This window comes from Falco peregrinus, chromosome 11 (genome assembly GCF_023634155.1).
Source record: "Falco peregrinus isolate bFalPer1 chromosome 11, bFalPer1.pri, whole genome shotgun sequence".
NCBI classification, from domain to species: Eukaryota; Metazoa; Chordata; class Aves; order Falconiformes; family Falconidae; genus Falco; species Falco peregrinus.
The window spans coordinates 16751887-16773138 of record NC_073731.1 but is presented as its reverse complement, the minus strand read 5'-3'; the positions used below and the strand labels follow the sequence as shown (position 1 = coordinate 16773138).

The 21252-nt window shown below is 43.4% G+C and overlaps 2 protein-coding genes across 5 annotated transcripts in view; one reads left to right on the top strand and one right to left on the bottom strand.

Annotated features, from left to right (window-relative positions):
* Window positions 1-4936: 4936 nt before the first annotated feature.
* On the bottom strand, window positions 4937-9526 carry MCFD2 (multiple coagulation factor deficiency 2, ER cargo receptor complex subunit). Its single transcript, XM_055815981.1, has 4 exons — window positions 9369-9526; window positions 8429-8577; window positions 7536-7695; window positions 4937-6376 (listed from the first exon to the last, which is right to left on the bottom strand). The coding sequence occupies exons 2-4, from the start codon at window positions 8566-8568 to the stop codon at window positions 6245-6247; spliced, it is 432 nt and encodes a 143-aa protein (XP_055671956.1). The 5' UTR covers window positions 8569-8577; window positions 9369-9526; the 3' UTR covers window positions 4937-6244.
* Window positions 9527-10137: 611 nt separating this feature from the next.
* TTC7A (tetratricopeptide repeat domain 7A) overlaps window positions 10138-21252 on the top strand; it is a 172642-nt gene continuing 161527 nt past the window's right edge. The window contains exons 1-3 of one of the 4 annotated variants that reach the window (XM_055815978.1): window positions 10138-10690; window positions 13192-13355; window positions 14986-15154. In XM_055815978.1, coding sequence (XP_055671953.1) covers window positions 10207-10690; window positions 13192-13355; window positions 14986-15154 — 817 coding nt within the window. In that variant the 5' untranslated portion in view covers window positions 10138-10206. Of the gene's footprint in view, window positions 10691-13191; window positions 13356-14985; window positions 15155-15883; window positions 15941-21252 lie in introns of those variants that run through there. The other 3 variants (XM_055815977.1, XM_055815976.1, XM_055815980.1) reach the window with 3 other exon arrangements.

The window sequence follows — 21252 nt, the reverse complement described above, 5'->3', positions numbered from 1 at the left end:
CGACAGCACAGCGGGACTGTCCAAATGGCCACTGTCTTCTGGGACTGAAGAACTGCCTGACTGCAAGGCAGAAGTGACAAACAAGCTTTCGGGGGCTTTCTAGAGGGAAAATGGGTTATGATGGTAAGATGAGATTTAAAACCGACAGCTACATGGATTAGGGGGAAACTGGAATACAGCTGGCTCAGTAAGAGGGTACAGAGATGATAAGGAGAAGAGGAAAGGCTTGCAGCAGGGACAGAGGAGGATGGTCTGTGATCTTGGAGAAGAATTCTCTTGAGATCTGGCTGGAGCTGAGCACAGGCTTCCTATGTTTGGCTCTCAGCTGTGGAACCCACCTTAAGGGACTTCTCCTCCCACTACAAGTTCACACAGATGCTGACAGTCACAGACTCACCGAGAGACAGGCTTTCACCAGAGGGGATGTGGAGAAGTCATTAACTCCACCTTTCCATCGCAAGACCAAGTTACAATCATGTCAGTACCTTATTGTTGATATTGAAGCTTTGTCCAGTGTCTAATCTATATCTCCCAAGCTGTCTTATGCTTCTTTATGTTTTATTCTTCCTGATCTTTCTACTAAGAACTTACCAGTTCCTTATTCTTTGCAAAGCTTTTTAGCTGAAGATTATTAACCTTCCTTCCTCTCATTTGTTACTTCTTCAGAACTAATCCCCCCCCCCCCCCCCCCCCCCCCCGCCCCCAATTTCTTGAAATCTTCCTTCATGTTTTCTGGACCTCTGACCATTTTTGCTGATCTCCTCTGGCCTCTTGCCAACTACTTCGTATCTTTCTTGCAGTACAGTGCACTTAACAGTCCACATCTTCCAGATGAATCTTTAACAGTGGGTATCAGCCCACACTGACTCTTTAGACACCCCAACGTCAGGGCTTTGCCATTCATGTTCACCTTGTTTCACCACAGTCCCTGGAATTTTTCTCTTGTGAATTGGTACCTACAGTTACACAAGTACACATGGGTGTTTCTGTCTAAGCATGGTATTTTGCACTAATGCATTCTGTCCATTTTAGGTGACTTCTCTAAATATATCAAGACCATTTCAAATTCTGATGGTTTAGCATCTGTAACATCTGCAGTCCATCCTTGCTCCATCTGCAAGTTTAATAATCATACTTCATATTCCATCTTGTATGCCCCTTCAATGAAATCATCAAATAAAACTTTATATGGGACCAAGACCCACAGAATTCCTTGCAAAACTTGTGTGTTTTGATAGGTTACGATGGAATTACCCCATGGATACAATTAACCAACCAGACTTGACCTCCTGCCCCTTCCCACAGTGGTTTCATTTAGATCACAGTTCACTAGACTGTTCATGAGGATATTATAGGAAGTAGTGCTAAAGGCTTTGCAAAAAATAAAATAAGTTCAAGCTATATGACATCTGCAGCCATTACTTCACCCTCCCTTTAAGACTCCTAGAGTGAAGTTGATCAGACTTAGGCAACTGGAAAACATCTAACTTAACTGGTTACTCTCTAAGCAGGTTTTTAGGCTGTTAAGCATATTTTAGGCTGAAATTTTACCCCTTTTTCCTGGTGATAATTGCACTGTCTGTTTTCTGTTGACCTTTGTAGTAAAGTTTGATGTAAAAGGGAGAAAAAAAAAAGGGCATTAAACTCTTCAGCTTCCTTAATGTCCTATGCTGATAGCACACACACACAATCTTTGAGTAGTGGTCCAAACTTCCCTTGGTTTTTTTCTTACAACCTTAAACGTAAAATGCCTTTTACTTTTGGCAAGCTTTGCTAATTGCATCTTGTGCATTTTGTCTTTACTAACTACACACTCCCTCAACCCCCCAATGAATCGAGTATTGTGCGGGTTCTCAACCAGCTGACCTAGTTTCTACTTTACACGTATCTCTCTCTTATGCTTGCAGTCAATTAAAAGGTTGTGAATTAGCTGACTTCTGCTGAATTTCCTTAGTTTCTTCTAAAATGGCATAGGTTGCACTTGGTTTCTCATTAGCATTTCTTGAAGGAACCGACAGCTCTCTGTGATTTGTTTTTCCCTTAGATTTGCCTCTTACGAGATCTTCCTTACCCATTCTCTGAGTTTATTGACATCTGCCTTGTTGAAATCTAGTGCTGTCAGTCACTTGGATCAAGTGGCAGAAGTTGACACTATGTTCGCTGCAGTACTGATTTCTTCTAAAATGTCATATCTGGTAGTAGACTTTGAGTCATATGTTACACTGCCCTCTACCTACATGTAACACTGCTGCTCAGCTGAGGCAGGTAGTGACAATTACAGTGTGTCTTAGCCCTTAAGATTTACACTGCTGTTCAGAATTTAGCATGAAGAATGGGAAGGAAAATGTGTTTTCAGAGCAAGCTTCTGTAAAGCATTAATAACTGCCCTTATAATGGATCTCATTCAAAGTGGACAGAGGATCTGTGCTGATGAAACACATTTAGAACACAAATGCTTTGTGATAATAAATAATCTAGACTAAGGTATGCCATGATCCTTGCCCTAATTTCTTTACTAAAGACTTAAAACGTTACGCAGCTGTTTCGTGGTGCAATGGGCAGACAGTGAGATCATAACGGGGGAGAGGAAGAAAAAAGCAGTAAGCTTCACCTTAAGCAAAAATAGCTGATCAGACCACATTGGACCTATAACTTGTAAGAACAGTGACAGAAGCTCTTACTGATGTCCAATTCAAAACCAGGAAGACTTTAGGTCCTACTAAAGCCCTCTAGTATTCTTTACTGTTGGTTGACAGCACTGTAGATACCTCATGGACCTCTCATAGGCCAACTAGAGATGGTCAAGAAGTCAGGCCAAGCCTAGTGCTTATATTCAAAAGCTTTCCTGTTACACAAATATTTTTATTGACAATATTATAATCCACATTTCTTTACTATCACTTCAAGCTGATTTGGATTCCCTCAACAATGAAAATTAATTACCAGTAACCAGTCCACGCTATGGTCAATTTCTATGACAGGTGTAAACTAATAACAATGTGGGCATCATACTGGCAATGTGGTGTTGGGAGACAGGGGAGCAAGTAGTGGTGATGATTTAGAGAAAGCCAGGTTGAAAATCACTCCAAGTTACATACTGCAGGGAACAAATGTGGTGTCAATACGCTATCTAGTGGCTATAGCGATCATGACATTTTTCCTGAGTTACTGTTCTGCTTGCAAACTGCAATATTGAAAAATACTTTAGACTAAATCAGGATTTGTAAGTGTAAACATTCCTTAACAGGTCTAAGACATTTTGAGGTTAGAGGTGATTAATAAAAGAATACAAAAAGAAAGGTAGCAAAGTCTGCATGAATAGGCAGACAAAACTGTTGCTGGAAGTTCTGGGCAGTCATTCTTGTCATTAACAGCATTCTGACAGACACTGGACAAGCAGTTAAGATTTTTCTCCTTCATACACAGACTAGGTCCTAGACTGACCAGTAAAAATACCGCTCAGTGTAGGAGTACTTCAAGAACAAGTTTACCTGTTTTCTTTAGCTCCTACATGAACCAATATTTTGTGAGGTAAAAGCAGGTAATCTAGATACTTTAAACTGGGCACATCGTATACAGTAATGCAAGGCCAGATGTGTTCTCCTCTAATGGGGAAAACCAAACTCCATCCCTTGAGATCAGACTCGGAAGAGGCGAAGGTCATACACAACAGCATTCGCCCGGTTTGTTTCTGCCAGGGATGTGATTGGGCTTCAGTAAATCATACACCGCTTCTGCCTTGTTACCTTATCTGTGAAATGAAGATAGTACCATTCTATCGAAGCTAAACCAGCTTTATAGTTAACGAGTACTTCTGTTGTAAAGGCTGTGTTTTCTACGTTACGTATATGAAATGGAAAATACTCTATGTATATATAACCTGTACCAGCATATTCAGGGTATGGCATGAGTTCCGACTAGCACACAGATTAGTTATATTTTTTAAAAAAAGTCTGACTCACCATCGCTCTCAGCAATTTTGCACTTTTCTACTTTGTAACTGAGAAAGCTCCCTAGACAGCTGTTAAACCATTTATCTTTGAGTGCACTTAAGTATGTGTATTTGCTTTAGGAGGCTGAGTAAAGACATGATGATGCAGGTTGCAGCTTGGGTAGCATTTCTTGAACAGTTCTTTCTAGGAAAGCAGAAATTTTGATTTGATCTCTCTTCATGTATCATGAAATCAGAGGTGCCAATTTTGTTCTCCATTTTTGCTAAATAACTTTTCTGTTTATATATACTTTTGAACCCTTAAAAAACCCCAGTTTTAAAATAGCAGGTAAACAATGTTCATAGTACCTGCACTTATCATAATTATTTCTGATATAAGGCTTCTATGATGCATGTCCTTTGCCACATAAAATAGGAGTTAATAAATATGTATATAAATACAATATATGTATGTAAGTCTGCCTCACAGGTGGCTTCTGGACTAAGTTTACGCTGTGCTTGATAAGAAAACTATAACTTTTTAAAAGCAGTTGCATAAATTCAGTTCCCTGGTCTGCTCTTTCATCCCAAATAAATCCAAAACTCAGAAGCATGGAAGAACTGGCAGTTCTACAGGCAACCTGCTTTAAGTGCTCAAAGCTGAGGAGCTTAACCCTCTTCTCCCCTCTCACCCAACAAGCATTTTCTATACTTTCTTCTAGGTTAACATCTACTCCAGATCAATTACCCTCAAAAGAGGTATTTTAAAAATGCTGTGACTGCAACTGAAATAACTTTCTTTTTAAGATGACTACTAGCATCAGAGATGGGCTAAAAAATACATCAGAAAATTAGGTACATTTCCCACTAGAACTTCCAGCCTTATGTGTCTAGCTCCAGAGTGCACAAGCCTCAGCTTATTTTTATGGCTTGTACAAGCAGCACAAACCTGGCCACAAAGGTATCAAAATAAATAGTACAAGAAAAAGAGTCCGACACTCAGGATTCATTGCACAAACATTTAAACAGAGGAAATAATTTTTTACAAATGTGTTTCTCTTGTATAAGAATAATTTTGTACAGAAAATAGTTCTTTATAAATTTTACAGAAATAGGCTAACATTTAGATTCTCTATTAATGGATAATGATTGAATGCTATTTAAGATTTCAGTTGTGTGAGCCACCAGTATCAATAACACAGCACTATGTCACTTCTCTAACATTCTTAAACTGTCTGACTATTTAAGTGTTGAGTCAAGACAGTGAAAATAAACCTAGAACCATGTTAATTTGCAAATACTTCAGTATCTTGAAACTGCTAGTTATGAAATACTTCCTGAAAGTAATACCATAACTTAAGTCTCAAGGAATATGAACTTAAATGTTAACAAGGCAGCATTACTTGCTCACTTTGATTATCCTGCTGGCTAATACTGTAAAAACCAAACTGAACAAGCTTTTATATTTAAACCAGTTTACTGTTAATGTGATCTTCAAAACGAGATAGCAGAAGCTACTCTAGTAAATGCTATACAGCATTAATACAACATATGAATGTAATAAAAATACTTTCATTTTCTTAAGAAAACACCACAGAAGGTAGTGGGGGAAAAATCAGTAAATTAAGACACAAAAAGTAAATCTGTGAAGGGTGAGAAGCAATTGAAAAACATGTGTATATATATTTATATGTAAAATTTAAGGGTATGCTAGGAAGTACATATATTTAAAAATACTTAGTTTCTTCAAAGTCTGGGTTAAAGTCCATATGGTATCATGCAGACCTCAAACATAAACCACCTTCAAACGCTTTTCCTCTATAATTGCTGTTTCAAGCACCTGTACTTATATGCAAATTTCCTTTGAAATTAGTGGGAAGGTAAGGTCATTTATCCTTGAAATACAACTATTTGCAATAATCTTTTCTTGCTTTCCTAGGTATTTTATAAATTTAAATAGAAGTTGAAAGCAAACAAGTACTATATAATCCAATGACAGAAAACCTGAAATTTAGATTGTATATGGTCTATTTAGTATTCATACACAGCTACTTAAAAGAGTTTGCCAGCTGTACCCTATGGAGTACTGTTGACACTTCCATGTGTCAAGATTCAAATGCACAGCTATGTTTAGTCAAACATTGCTCCTGCTCCGAGTTAGCCAGTCTTTTAACACATACAACATAAAATCAGCTGGAACTGGACACCTTTCCTTCTCACAGCACAGAGGTTGATATGAGACAGTAATGAATCACATTATACTGGTTCACATTTCCATGTAGTTAGAAGGAGAAACAAGCCCCCCATAAAACCTTATTCCAGTGATTTTGCAAATTCCGCATAGTCAATGTATCCGTCATTGTTCTTATCATCATCTCTTAAGACATCATCTATTAGACTAATCAGCTCTTCTTCTTTCATTGCCTGCGTGTGCTCACCACCTTCCTACAAAAACGAAATCACATTGAACAGTTTAGCAGTGTTTTTCCGTCTAGTGGCACACATGACAGATTACTGACAACTGATTTTTTGTTAAGCTATTCATGTTTGGTGCCTCATTTGGCACTAAGTTTTAAGTAATCATTTATGCCAATATAAGCAACTTTTACCAGGTGCAAGTTATGAAGTCCAGGTTCTCCAGACTTCAGAATAAGTATCCAGTTCATATACTTAGCCAAACTTCTAAAAGCACAGTGTATACTAATGGTTAATAATCTAACAGATGTATTCTTTATTTGTATCTTAATGTAATAGAGACACTATAGTTTGCCTACAGTACAGAAAATATTCCTGTGTGTCAGAACTTATAAAATGCAAGCTTGACATTAACAGAGTAATGAAGAAATCCAGCGCTGTAGCTTAAGTCAGTAAAACTCTTAGCAACACCCCTTATGAGCAAAGTTGAATACAAAAAGGAAACAGTCATTACTCTGTTCTCATCTAGGTGTTTTTTGCCACAGGTGTACGTATGGAAAAGGATGATACTTCCAAAAGGTCAGTATGAGACGACATGTTAGCATGGTCTATCTAATGATTGTATCTTCCTACTTTGTCCATAGAAGTTCCTAGCTGGAAAGGCAATTTGCGTTTATGAAAAATTCAGACCGTGACTGGTTCTTCTAATTCTAATTTTGTGCAAGAGGTCTCTTACCGTTTCTGTATCCAAGGCATTAATGGTTTGGAGTTGAAAACATCAGCCTCAGAACCTCAAACAGCATCCTGTCACATGCTATTTCTACAAATCCTCATGAGCATTATCCCATTTTGGATCATCTCCCTTTCTCCCCATCCCTGCCTACCAAAGTGTCCCCTCTGTCAAATCATTTTCACTCTACAGTCCTTCCGCACTCTGAAGTTTAAACTACAACAGAGTCTTCTTGAAAACTGCAGCGTGACATGAAAAGCTGTGATAAAGCTAGCACATTTCTAAAACTAACCAAAACTATTAGGGAGGGGTGTGTGTGTGTGTAATAATCTCACTTTCAAGCAAAACTGTAACTGCATTGAAGATGTGTTCTAACTGTTCCATTCTATTCTAAGCTTCTTGTATTCTTGTAGACAGAACTGTTTCCAAACACATATGACATTACAAAGTTCTACCTACCTCTTTGTGGACATGTGATATAGCAGTAGCAAGCTCTAACCCATCTAACAAATTATTGCCATCATAGTCATGCATTTTGAAGTAATGAAGCTGCAACTCTTGTGGAGACATTTCAGATTCTGGTTTCTCAATAACACCTTCCAAATGTTCCATGATGTGGCTAAGAAAAAGAAAAACCACAAAAAAACAAACCCCAAACCCCACAACATATCCGTCAGTTAATATTTAATGCTCTGTTTACGTGAAATTTAGTCTTTGATCAAACAGTCAAATACATAGGAAATACTGTATCTCTAAAAGCACCTTGGAAAACCAGGACAACCGAAAGCTACACTTTCATGCTAAGATGAAGGAGGCACAAAAGCGGTTTGTTACAGGTGTCGTACCAGCCTCTAATACCAAGATAGCTATTTCTATTTCTTCTGCCCTGGTTAGCAGGTTATCAAAACTGAAGCAGTGCCCAGAAACTCCTTTTGGCTGTCTTCCAAAGCACAAGAACTGGAAGATCTTTTCTAGTCAAACATGAAGTATTCTAGGGAGTTTTATTTGCTGCTACCACTGGTTTGCCTGTATCAAGAAGCAAGTGAGAAAAGAATTGTCACTCTACCTGTTCAGCATACAATTTTGTCTAAAGTATATTGATCTAGGTAGGCAGGATTCCTGCAGGAAATTATTTGTAGTATGCGTAGGGCTAAAGGCTCCTGAGAGGCCTTTCTAGGTCTAGTATCTCCACAAACTTATTGAGCAAGCATGTCTCATATCTGACTCTAGCTAGTCATACAACATCCTGAGAAAAGAGGGTGCCCTAGGCTTAAGTCCAACTCACTTAACAAGACTTCAGAAATTAGCAAATCATTAATAAAGTTTACGTTTTTAGAACATGGAACACCTACTCTTTATCTTGTACCAAGTTCTTATCAAGGCGAATATTTGCATGTTGACTCTCTCCTACGTGTTCCTCAGCCAGTGCAGAGATGAAGAATGCAGCCAGAGAGCAGAACAGCAAATGTATTCGAAAAATCCTTTGAGCCATCTTGATCTCCTACAGAAAGGAAAACATCCCCCCCCCCCCAAAAAAAAAAACACCACACTACAGATCAAAATTGCAATCTACTTTCAGCAGATTTAGAGTGCTTAGAAATAACCCAACTAAGTTCTAGAAGAACCTGCTACATTTCAAGCACTCAGGAAGCAGAAAACCAGAGAACTCCAATTAACAATTTCTATGAGGGTCCCTATTTCATGGCGACACGCAGTAACTTTCAGAGAATGACTTTTTTTCCCCATGCACCCATGTCCACTCTTCAGCCACGCGTGGGTCTTCACAGAGCTACCAGACAACCAACCATGCCAGCTTCACGCACACCTGCCCCACAGCTAGGGGAGCAAAGGTCGCTTACAATTACCGAAGAGACTCCATCTCATTAGCCGATCTACTCGGACTGCACGCCCGGAGTAACACACGGCTGTACCCACGCATCGGTCACCGCACCGCTTCAGGGGCAGGGACACGCCACAGCGCGGCAGCAGGCCGGGGGGACAGGGGGCCCTGCCGAGGCGAGCGAAACACCCGATCGCTGGTTTCGGCTTCTCTGTAGTTCTCCCACCCCCAGCTGAAGCAGCCCCCAGTCTGCTGCCGGTTCAGCGCGGAGCGGGGCCGGAGGCCCCGGCAGATGGCACCGCGCCGCCCGCCCGCCCGCCTGCCTGCCTCCCACCCGCGGCTCCCCGGCCGGGCCCGCCGCCCGCCGCCCCCCGCCCGGGCCGCAGCGCGCCCCGCTCCAGCCCCGGCTGCCGGGGCGGGCGGAGAGGCCCTGCCGCCTCCAGGCTACGCACCTTCCGGCGGGCGATGGCGGCCGCGACGCCGTGGCTGCGGGGCGCGGGCAGGTGGAGCCGGGCCGGGGACAGGCCGGCCGCCAGCCCCGGCCTCACCTCTGACCCGGCGCACGCGCCGCGCTCCCGCCCCGCCCCCCTTCCCCGCTCATTGGCTGCACCTTTCGGCCGGGCGGCGGCTGCGTCACCGCTCCCGCAGTTCCACGTGGAGCCCTCGCGCAGGGACAGGTGGAGCGCGCCGCCCACCGCGAGGCGGGGCCGCGGCCGGCCGTGAGCCCCGTCCCGGCTCCGGTGCGGAGAGCCGCCCGTCCCGAGGGCGCACCGGGCGGATCCAGCCAGCCGTGCCCCGGGCGGAGGGCTGTCGTCAGCCCCTGCTCTGCGCGCTTCTCTCGCGGCCTCTCCGCAGTGCCTTCCACAAGCGAGCGGCGATGCTCTCCGTTCCCCGTCGTGCCCCGGGGAGCAGCAGCGCCCTGGCACGCTACCTCTGCCGTTTATAAACGGCTCGTTCGCTTTGCTCCCCCTCCACCAGACGCCGAAGGTCTCTCATTTTCGTGCTTGGCGCCTGAACGGCCGTTGCTGTCACCTCAAGGTTGTGACCCTCAGAGCCAGCTCCGGGCTCGGGAGGCGGCGTGGGCCCTTGGCTCGCTGCTCGTGCACCAGCCGCGTGTCCTCTGCTGAGGCCGCTGCTCAGGCCCAGTGGTGGCTGCCGGGACAGCGGGCAGAAACGACCCGGGGCTCCAGGGGCTCCTGAGGGCCTTGGCAAGGGGGCAGCGCCTCTGTCCCTCCCCGCTGGGGAAGGGAGCCCCAGGGCCTCGGTGGGGCAGCAAACAGCGCCTCAGCAATGCCGGCGTTTCTCGGGCCCGCAGGCCGCGGTCGGTCGGGTGGGTGCAGCGCCGCTGGCGGGCCGCGGTGGCGGGACAGCGGCTGCCCTCCCGGGGGCACGGTTCTCCGGGCCTGGGCGTCAAGTGAGAGGTGGCAGGGAAGGGGTGGCTGTGAAGGAGCCGCGGCCCACGGTGGCAGGCCTCGGGCAGCGAGTCGCCCCGCCCGCGCACGCCCCGCCGGGCACCTGGCGCTGGCCCCGCGCTCGCTCCGGGCGCCTGCCGGGAGCCGCCGCCGGGGACTCCGCGCCGGGCGGGCGGGGCGGGGCGGGCCCGGCGGTAAGATGGCGGCCAAGGGCTCGCACTCGCACGTGAAGCTGGAGGGGGAGATCGAGCGGTGCCGGGCGGAGGGGCACTGGGAGCAGCTCCGGCACCTGGCCCAGCAGCTGCTGCCGCCGGCGCGGCCCCCGCGCAAGGCGGCGGCAGCGGGGGGCGCGCAGGACGCCGGTAAGCGGCGGCGGGGGACGGGCGGGGTAGGGCAGAGCGGCGGGGCGTCCGCCGTTACCGGACCGCCCGGGCTCGGGGCGGCGGCGGCGGCGGGACCGGCTCGTCGCTCCGTGCCGCCGCCCGGGACTCGGCAGCCCCGGCCCGGTGGGCTGGCGTGGGCGGGAGCCGCGGCTGCTCCGTCTCTCCCGGGGCTGCGGGAGAAGGCTGGGCGCTTCCTCGGCGCTTCCCGGCCCGCCGGGCGGCCGGGGCACGCGCTGCTCGGGGCTGGCAGCGGGGGGCAGCGGCGGCGCTCGCTCGGTGGCCACCGGCCACTGCCACGGTGCTCTCGCCGCGCTGAGCAGCGGCCCGCAGGTGGCGGCTGCCGCCCGCTGTGCCAGCCCCTGGTTTAGCAGGCTCGGCTGGGCTGCGGCCAGGCTGCCGACCCTCGGCTGCCGTGCTCGGAAGTGGCTGTTTGCAGCTTCGCGATGCGTGCGGTGCCGGTGCCCTCTTGCTCCCTCCCACCCCGTTGTGGGTGCCCTTGTACTGTCTCCCTTCAGTTCTGAATGGGACTGCTTTATTTAAAGTCTGGGGCTCATCCCAGTACCCTTTCACGTGTGAGACAGGTTTCATAAATAGCGAATGTGTTCTTTTTTCCCTGTTACAACACACAGCTTCTTTTTAAATGACATCACTTGTAAGAAGTGAGGCAGCGTTAGAACTGTAAAATTCTGTGTCTGTAGTCAGCGGCAATAAGTTGTGAAGAAGACCTGATCCAAGCCACCGTGCTGGTACAAGAGGTTCTGCTGTTGGAGTCAGGGGAGCTATTTCCCGAATAAACCCCCTTCTTCAGAGATGTGTTTCTGGGATGTGGCCTTAGATTTAGTTGAACCCTGCTGTGGTGCAGTAAACCTCAGAGTGGGAAGGCGTGGTGGGAGGAGATGTTGGTAGCTTAATAGAGATTTATTTACAAGGCTTTCCCAGTGTAATACGTGATGCTGATGGAGCGTCCTGTTGTGAGCCACGTGGCCAACCTTTGAACTTCGGTCGAGTTTCAGCTGCGCTTCCCAGGCGCAGAGATCGTCATGCAGTTTGGGGGCATTAATAGTTGAAGAGTTCATATTGGTTTGTTCCCTTGTAATTAAGAGTCATAACAACAGTGTGATTGCTGTAAAAACATTGTTAATTTGCTGCTATGTCATCATAACTTGCTAGTTATGAAAGAGGGGGTTTTTGTTACGGCTACAGAACTTTTCTTCCAGCGAGGGACTAGCTGCAGTTTTGTGTTTCTAGAAACAATCGTGTGTCTATATGGAATTTTTTAACAGTAGTATTTGCTTTGAGGGATTGTGTATATTTATTTCTTAATTGTATATGATCTTATGTAATTCCTTAATTTTGGCTAGGGAGATTAGTGGCTACCTGAAAGCTCTTCAGTGTTGTGTAGAAATGATTGCAAGCAAGGCGGTGGTGGTGGGGGAATATATTTGGGACATTTACTCTTCCCACTTCATGTACCTATACTTTGTGTATACAAGTTAGTTGTAGATCCACAGTTGAGCAGGAAGAACTATGGTTATGATTTGATATGCAGCTGAACACTTAAGCTGCAACAACAAAAAAAATCTGTAACAAATGACCCCCCCACATGTGGATTATTAGTGATGTATATAATGCATGGGTACTAAGTGGGGATAAGTTGTCCCATGGACTGAAAATACAGAAATAAAGACATTACCGTGTTTCCTGCTTTCTGGAACTTCCAACTTTGAAAAGCGAAGTATACATGAAATGTAGGGCTTGGCTCTTTGGTTTACGAAGATTTTCTTACCCTGCTTGCCCCATTAGTCAGCTGATTGAGGTGTTACTTTTATGAATAAATGAACTGCAGAACTGGACCCATCATGCAAGAACTACCAAGTACACTAGCAGATGAAACTTTTTTTTTTCTCCCAGTGCATGGTTGCAACATCACTTGATGCTTCATGCCATATACAGTGCTACTACCTATGTTTGAGTTTCTCTTCTGTGGAACTGAACAGGAATGGGTTTTAATGTAGAAAGAATTTTATACGCCATGTTAGTTATGTCACTGGATCAAGCCTTGTGTGTCTAAATTCTCCATTTTTATTTCTTTCTGTGAATTTTCAGTAAAATCTTTGACATTTCTGATGTGGTTACTGTTTTGCAGTGAAATTTGTATCTGTAGTCTGAAGCATGCATTATATGCTTGTACATTTGTAAATCTAAAGCATGCACTTAAATGCTTGCAAGGATGGGTCTTATGCTTTAGGAAGTGAGTTTTATGCTGAAAATTCTTAACTGTTTTATTAGTGACAGCACAAGAATGAGCTGTGCTGTCAAAATGAACAGATTCATTGGGGAAAATCTTCAAGTTAAAAGGAAGTGTTGTTTCATTTTTTCATAACTACTTTAAGTTACTGTTTCTGTGTGTGTTTGTAATGCTATTTATCAGCCGTATGGCCCTAAGCAATGTTTTTTTCCTGGTTGGTATGTGCTTTCAGAGGACTATGGGAGTATGCTGCTTGCAGAGGCCCTGCTGGAAGAATGTTTGAAGGAAAACTTTGCCAAACTGAAGGACTGTATTCCACTGACAGAGAAGACTGAGCCAAAACTGAGCGAAGCTAAACAGTATTTGACCAATATCTTGAGCAGAGGAAAACTACGAGTAAGTGGGTCCTGTCATCATAATTCCTGCCACGTGGATGCTTCTTTCATGTGATTATTGGTCTGATACAAGGTGTTGTGTTGCCTGTTTGTGTTCCTGTATGTACAGTGCTGTATTGTAGGTATTATTAATGGACTGGTAATTCAATACCCCTTCGCAGTGTCTTCTGCTGGGAGACTTGCTTTTTCTATATAAGAAATGAATTATGTGCTACAAGTATATATCCTCTTTACTTTTTATTAGAAAGAAGCAGGATAAATATTTAGGAGTTCTGTGGGGTGGTGGGGCACAGCTGCCTAACAGTGCTGTCAGGCTAGCACAGCTGAGTGACCTACTGCTGCTCCTGGTCTGAGGGAATTGTGTACACCTGGTCAGTTCCAGATCAGAGGTAGAATGTGCCACAGGCTGCTGTCAGGCACTTAAGGTTGTGGTGTGAGTCCAGGATTACAGCCTTGCATTGCTTTTGGTCTCTGCCAGAGAAGTTATGCTTTTATTTTCTTTTGTGGTCTGGGTGTGTGCTTGGTAGCTGCCTGTCAACTCAGCTGCAGAGCTTCAGGAATGTTTTTAGACCCAGCCTCTGTGGGTGCTGCTGTGGTAGTGTCCTTGGACATACAGTTGCATAACTGGCTTTAAAAAGATGATGAATTACAATAGTCTATTCTAGACCCGTGTTACTTTTGGTTTTGAAACTGACAGGTTAACTTAGCTTGAAAGTGTATGTTATACTTCTGTCAAGTTAATTTCCAGGGAGCAAGTGTGCAAGTGGCTTTTCTGGGGGAGTTCTTTGTATTTAACTTCTTGGAAATTCAGTGTATTTAGAAAGGAGGGGGGAAGGAAGGGAAGTCCATCCAACCCTCTTTCTGTATAGTTTAGCCCCCATAACAGCTAAACTCACTGAATTCTTCTGGGTCTTGATGTTAAGTTTGCCTGAGTGAATTGCCGTTACTGTTTCATTGTTAGTGGTGACTTGGCTACTCGTGCAGCATTGACCCTGTGTTGACTGCTTGTATTAAAAAAAAAAAAAGAGTATGAAGGCTCAGGGACCTTTTCATGCTTTCCAAAGCATGAAAAGAGTCTGAACAGATGTATTTTACTAAGATTTTTTTGTTATGCAGATTTGTATGCATGTTTTCAATCTTTAAGAAACTAAACAAATCTCAGAAATAGCAGGCATGCCTTGTGTTTTTCTACTGTTGCCTGAAAGTTCTTTGATAACTTAAAATTTGGGAATGGAACACTTGACTGAAAAGTGATGCTTTCTGCCTAGTTTAAAAGTAGAGGGGTTTCTTGGTGTGTTATGTAGGCAGTTCTGACAGTGCCAGGCTTTTATGTCCTATCTGTGGCTGGTAAATCAATAGAATAGGTCAGCTGAAACCAAAGAGGTGTCTTGTAAGTGGTGTATTCCCAAACAGAGCTCCAAAGTAGTTGCTTGACCTTTGTTGCTTGCTGTTCTCATGAGCATAGCCCTATGATCTCTAGACACTTAAATCCTTCCTACTCTGACCCGTGGAGCTAGCAATGTGGAGGGGAAAGCATTACGAATCTGCTTAATTTGTTCTGAAGTACCTCATTCTTGCTGTCTGGTATTTTACCATGTAAACACTCTTTTCCTTTCCCTGCTCTGTTTTAGCCTAAGTATATGACAGAAGCTATGCTGATCCTAGGAAAGCTTCATTATGTGGAGGGGTCCTACAGAGATGCCATCAGCATGTATGCAAGAGCAGGAATTGATGACCTGTCAACAAAAGATGAACCTCTGTACATGCTGCGTTTGGTAACTGAAGCCTTCGTTATTAAAGGTAAAGGACCATGTATGTGTATTTGAAGTATGCTGTATTTAGGTTTAAGTTGAAGGTATTTCTCCAAATGATTAGATTGGAGCAGAGTTAGAGTAATGTTGTATGCTTTAGAAAATTCTACTGAGTATGCTCTGTGTAGTTTAAACTTCAAGTCATTATGGAGTCTTAGTCCACAGTTCTTAAACTCAGCTGGCTTTTAAAGTAAATCTTGAAATTGGAAATCTTGTGGTAACTTGGCTGTAAGTCAGCAACATACTTGAGCTTGTGTATCCATTTTGGGAAAATCTAAATCAAGCATTTGGCTGAATTGGGGCCTCTGCTTTCTTTTTGAAAGTGTTAAATCTACTTGAATATTTTAATGATTTCTGTGAATTAAGCAAGGAGGATATTTCTAAGTTTTAAACTCTGGACTAACAGAATATGTGCTTTCAAAGCAGGTAGTATGTTTTTGCAATGCATGTCACACAGTATCAGACCTTATGTACAAACACGAATCTCTCCTCCCCCTTGTAATTCTACAAGCGTTGCACTGTTTGAGAGATCCAAATAAAAACTGCCTGTATGGGTGATGAAATTGCATTTGCTTTTTGTGTGGGAAAGGAAGACCCTAGTCAGTTTATGACTTGTGGGGGAAAAAAGATTAGTATTCTTCTCCTTCATTTGCTTTCAGTTCCTTTATAAATGTTGCTCAAGTACTGCTACCTATCTACTGCTTTCTACTCTTTTCAGCATGTCCACCAGCTAATTAGGTGAATGAGAACTCTGATGATCAGATACCTTCAACTGGTATGTAAAAGAGTGAAACCAAATCAAACCAAAATACTGTTTGACTGGGCTGCTATTATTACTGATAATACTTTGGTTGTTTCATGATCTCACGCAGTCGTTAAGCTTTTTTGAAAACCTGGTTTGTGCTGCTTTGCTTGCTTTGATTTTGTTTTGTGTGGTACTGGTTGAATCTGCCTCATTAATGAGCTTTTGTGGAGCAGAACTACTTTACTTGTAACTCACACTAACACTTGCATGGCACAGAGGAGTGAGTAATTGCTAGTGCATTTGTAGCTGTGTATTTGAAAGCAGCTGTTGGTGCACTCCAGAGTCTGATGGAGATGCGCTGCTCTCACTGGGAGCTGAATGAGGCCCTTGGTGAGTTGTGAGTGTGATAAAGTATGCATGAACACTGGTGGAATAATTCCTGTAAGGCCTCTTCTGTGGTATTGACTACCTCACTTGCATATGAAGATACTGGGGGTGGAGGTGTTTGCCTCAGGGGATCAGGGTTGGGGTTTTTTGTGTGTGTTGTTTTTTTTGTTTCTCCCATGTGGTTTGGCTTTGAACATATTGTGTTGCCCCTGTGTTTGTGTTTAAACTGTAAGGAGCCCCTGCCATAGCAGAGCAACCTCTGTGCTATTACTGTTCCACGGTTTTTATCAGTCATGGTGATTATTTTCCAGTTAGCCAAGTAAGTCACTCAGTATTCTACCAAGTTTCTGACAGAGTTGGACTAACTTGTTTCTGGGTGTCTAAAGCAAGGTGAGATTAATCCCTTGTAAATTTGTTTCTAAAAGTTTTTGCGGGTTTTGAGTGTTGTTGTTGGTTTTTTTGTTTTTTTTTAAGAGATCCATTGTATGAAAATGCTGCGGTGTGAGCTTGGCTTGTTTAGATCTTGGAAAACTCCATGTGGAAGAGAATAGAGTGATACTGTGTCTGTAAGAAGCCTTGATCATAGTCTGCATTTTGTTAAAAAAAGTCCAGCCACAAGTCACATGTACAAGAAGAGGCTTTGTTAGTTCAGTGGCTCAGGTCAATCTTTATTTTCTTCTGAACCCATTTCAGTCATTTAAAGATGCTTAAGATCTGTAGTGTGACACTTCTGAAAAACTGTAAGATCATGAGGCAAACTGTTGAATTGAGCCACTGGTCTTCAGAACCCTCCTAAGAGCTGTGAATGATACTGCTGCAAGCAAAACCCTGAATCCACCACTGAGAGTTTTTCCTGAGCTTGATGGTAATAAACAGCCTGGAGCCTGCCTCCAGGGTGCTGGGTTCAGTTCAGCTCATTGGGAGTTTGCAGTTCGGGATTTTTTTGTTCGCTTTTAAGACAAATGGCTGAGTTTACGCGTTTTCCTGTTTCTGTTATGGTTGTATCTTTTGAAACTTTAATGATAATGAGGTCAGTATTGCTTGGAAGTATATTGTTCAGCTTTGTCCCACTGTGAAATCTTTGTCTTGGGTTTGTAATACTGGAAGTGGTTGTTTAGAGGTCATGTGGTGTCCTGAAAGGAAGATGGTGATACCGCGCAGAGATAATACACAAAAACCTGACCTTTTACTTGGCTGGTTTGAAAACTACCTGCTTAATTTTAATCGTGATTTTTAAATGGACCAACTTAAACCTCAAAAATTGAATAATCTATTTTGGACTTCGTTTGTGCTTGTTCTGCTTAATCAATTTCCTATTTTGTTGGTTTTTAGTAGGGCATGTAGTGATAGGACAAGGAGGAATGGCTTTAAACTGAAAGAGGGTAGATTTAGATTAGATACTAGGAAGAAATTCTTTACAGTGAGAGTGGTGAGACACTGGCACGGGGTGCCCAGGCTTGCAGTCACTAAATATAAATGGTATTAAAATTGTTCATTCTAGCTAATCAGAGGATACACCACCCACTTGTTATACTTCATTAGTCTTTAATTTTGAAGTTTGCTTGTGTGTCGTTCACTTTCTAATATGGTTTTCTACAGGGTGATTAATTTCCTAGGTGAAACTTGTATTCAGCTGCATGTGTTGGGAAATTAGGACAAAATGGCTTTATTGCAAAGCTGTGTTCTGATTAACTGAAAAGATTTTATGAATTTAATTATTTAGAGAGGCGAAAAAATCATTTAAGAAATGAATTTCACTCGCTACAGACTGAGTTTGCTTCTCCCCCCCCCGCCCCCCCCCCCCCTTTTTTTTTTTTTTTTTCAAATGTCTGTCGGGCAGGCCACAAATTCTTTTGAATCCTTCTCTGATGGCTAAAAAGGGGTGAGATTCCTATCTTTGGGCATTGATATCCATGGGGAGGTGGGTTCCTTTAAACAAAACCTAAATAATAAAACTACTTTTTATGGCCTGGCCATTAGAAAAATGAAGTCCCAGCCACATGGATGTATGATACAATATAACATCAAAAACTGAGTAACTGAAGGTAAGGCATTCTGTCAGCAGAGCTTGTTTTCACTTTCGCTTGACAAAAGCTGCATCAGAGAGAGACTTTGTTCTGTACCTGGTACGCACTTCAAAGAGCTGGTTTTCACCATTCTGACAGCTAGACGGGAAGCATGCTGTTTATGCATGTTGGCATCAGAGTAGCCGTCCAATAAGCAAAAGCCCCAGCTTGTAAATGCTTTTGTCTTGATAAAAGGGCCTAGTATTCATATGCCTTCCTTGGTTTTTCAGAATAGAAGTTTGAAGAGTTTGGAGTTGCTCTTATGTTGTGATAGTACTGACTATGCAGCTGTTGTATGTTGGTGAATTGTGTGCCTCTCTGCTACTGCTTTCCAACTTGGGTGTTCTTGGTGCACTTAGGGTTTGCTGTTGCACTCCGTGAACTCTCCTCTGTTGTCAGATAGGATAGTTTACTTCTTTCTGTTTGCATTTTAGGAGTAGCTTGTTTAGCACAATCTGCTATGCACAAATGCAGCATGGGTGTGGTGTTAGACTTCTAAGAAGGGTTAGCTGCAGGCCACTAAATGCAAATAACTGAAATTTGGAGAGTGGAAAATAATTTCTTGTTCCTTTTTGTTAATGTAACTTGGTTTCTGTGATGGTAAAGTTTTTGGTAGTCTTTCAGTCCATTTTCTATATAAAATTGCAGTTGCTGGTTGCACGTATGCACAAAACCTTCTCCACCTTCTGCACTATGGTTTAGTTCTCTAAAGCTGTGGAGTCAGCAGCATCATGAGATACAGGAATATTTGTACATGCATTTCTGTGGAAACAACAAGGAATGCATAATGTTTGTGTGGTAACATGAGACAACATGCTACACTCCTATTTTCACTAAAAGAAAACAAATACAAATGTACTCTCAGATGGCCTAAACTGGAGGTAGCTTTTAGATGGATGTGATGCTGTCCCCACAGTGGGGCTGTGTTGTGTAGCAGGATTTGTGTCCAGTGGCTTTGGGAAGATTTCCGTGTGCTGGTTTACTCTGAAGTAAGCTCTGAATGTCTTTGACCATCTTTTAAGTGACAGGGCAACAAGCCTGTGCAGGCTATGTCTGTTCTAACAAATTTTCAGTCGAGTTGGCTTGAGCACTTGATATGAATCAGCATAGTAGAATCTGAATTACCCTCCCCTTTTCTCCCTCCTGCATCCAAAGTACACATGAAGGTGGGGTAGTCTGATTCAGTGACTGTGACTGCAGCTAGAAGAGAACTTTCCAACGGGTCATGCTGCCTGACTGTGATGTAGATGAGCTCAAGCTGAATGAATCCTAATACTTGATCAGCAGCAGCATCTCTCTCCCTTGTGCCCCATCCACTTTCCATTTTTTCTCTTCTGCTTCTGCCTGTTGGATTTAAACCAGGGAAAATATGTAATGCTTGCAGCATGCCGTGAAATTTTATGGGTGTGAATGGTGTTGGCAAAGTCCTTTAGATGTGGGGCTGTAAGAGATTGCGGTTCTCCCCTGTGTTTGCTGTGCCCCAGAGCATTGCTCCAGCAGAGGTATCTCCTTAACTTCTATCTGGTACGTCATGGAATGGAGGTGGCTTCTTGTACCAGGACAATTAATACATTAGAGCAGTGGTCCCCAGAGTGGGGTTGTTGTCCCAGGAGGTGTGCAAGATGATCCACTGGGGTGCAGGAGAAAAATATCAGAGCTTCTATTTATATTTATTCTTAAAAAAAAAATAAAATTAAGCTTTACTAATATATTGGTTTGACAGTGGTGCTCTCAGTCTGTATGTTGGTGGGTTCCATGTCTTGTACAGCCCATGAAGTGTCTTGCAAAAGAGTGGGTGTTAAACAGCGTGGAGGGGCTAACAGGGACACCCTCACTTGTTTGTTCACTTCCAGTGTACTGCAGCTCACATGTGCCTGGTTAAGTGGATTTTTTTATTATATTATTTAGTTTTAAGTAAGCAAACCCTCTTGAAATAGACAAATAGCTTAAAGATTCCCTCAAAGAAGCTGTGGATTGGAGGTGGTACTAAGAACATGAGCACAAGTGAACAATCAGAAAGTGGCAGAGCTGACACTGCTTCTAGTATGAGCTCTTCATCAGGTAAAAGCAATGACAGTCTAATCAGACCTAATCAGTGATGTTTAAAGTCCAATGATACTCAATTGAATACTTTAAAAAAATTCATTAAACGTGACTTTTTAGAAGCCTCTTTTGAGATTTATTATGTGAGAGCAAAAGATGAAACCCCACATACCACTGGGGAAACACTTTTTCTTCCAGCTGTGGCAAAATGCCTGAGATAACACGCAGAAAACAATATGGCAACAAACTAAAATGCAACATAAAGACATTGCCAAAGACTTGAAGAAACAAGTATTCAAACAAACTACACGGTGTAGGAGGCTTACTGTATGGTTGCATCAAAGGACAGTTATTCCTAACATGTCTCAGTGTCAGGAGTTTGCTAGATTCTGGTTCAACAATGAAATACACTAAGAACTACTTAGCAGCAAAGTGGGACCCAAAAGCACGCAAAGTGCTGTAGGATGTTGTCAATGGGATTAAATTTATAAATGCAAAACTTTGAAATAGAATCTTTACAATACTTTGTAATGAGATGGGGAGTGACCGTGAAAATCTTTTGTACTACACCAAAGCTCACTGATTGTCTCATGGCAAAATGCTTAAAAGAGTTGTCAAACTTAAAGATGAATTATACCTTTTTTGCTTTTACAAAAAGTCAGTTTTCTGAATTTTCAGGCCTTTTACATGATGACAGATGGCTGTCAGTAGCATGCTACCTAGCAGATGGTTTTGAAAGAATAAACACACAAATACATTGTAAAGCAGTGTGTGTGTGTATATACGTATGTTGGGTGTGCATGCTGAATAAGTTTTTTTACTCATAGGGGTGTGTGATCAAAAAAG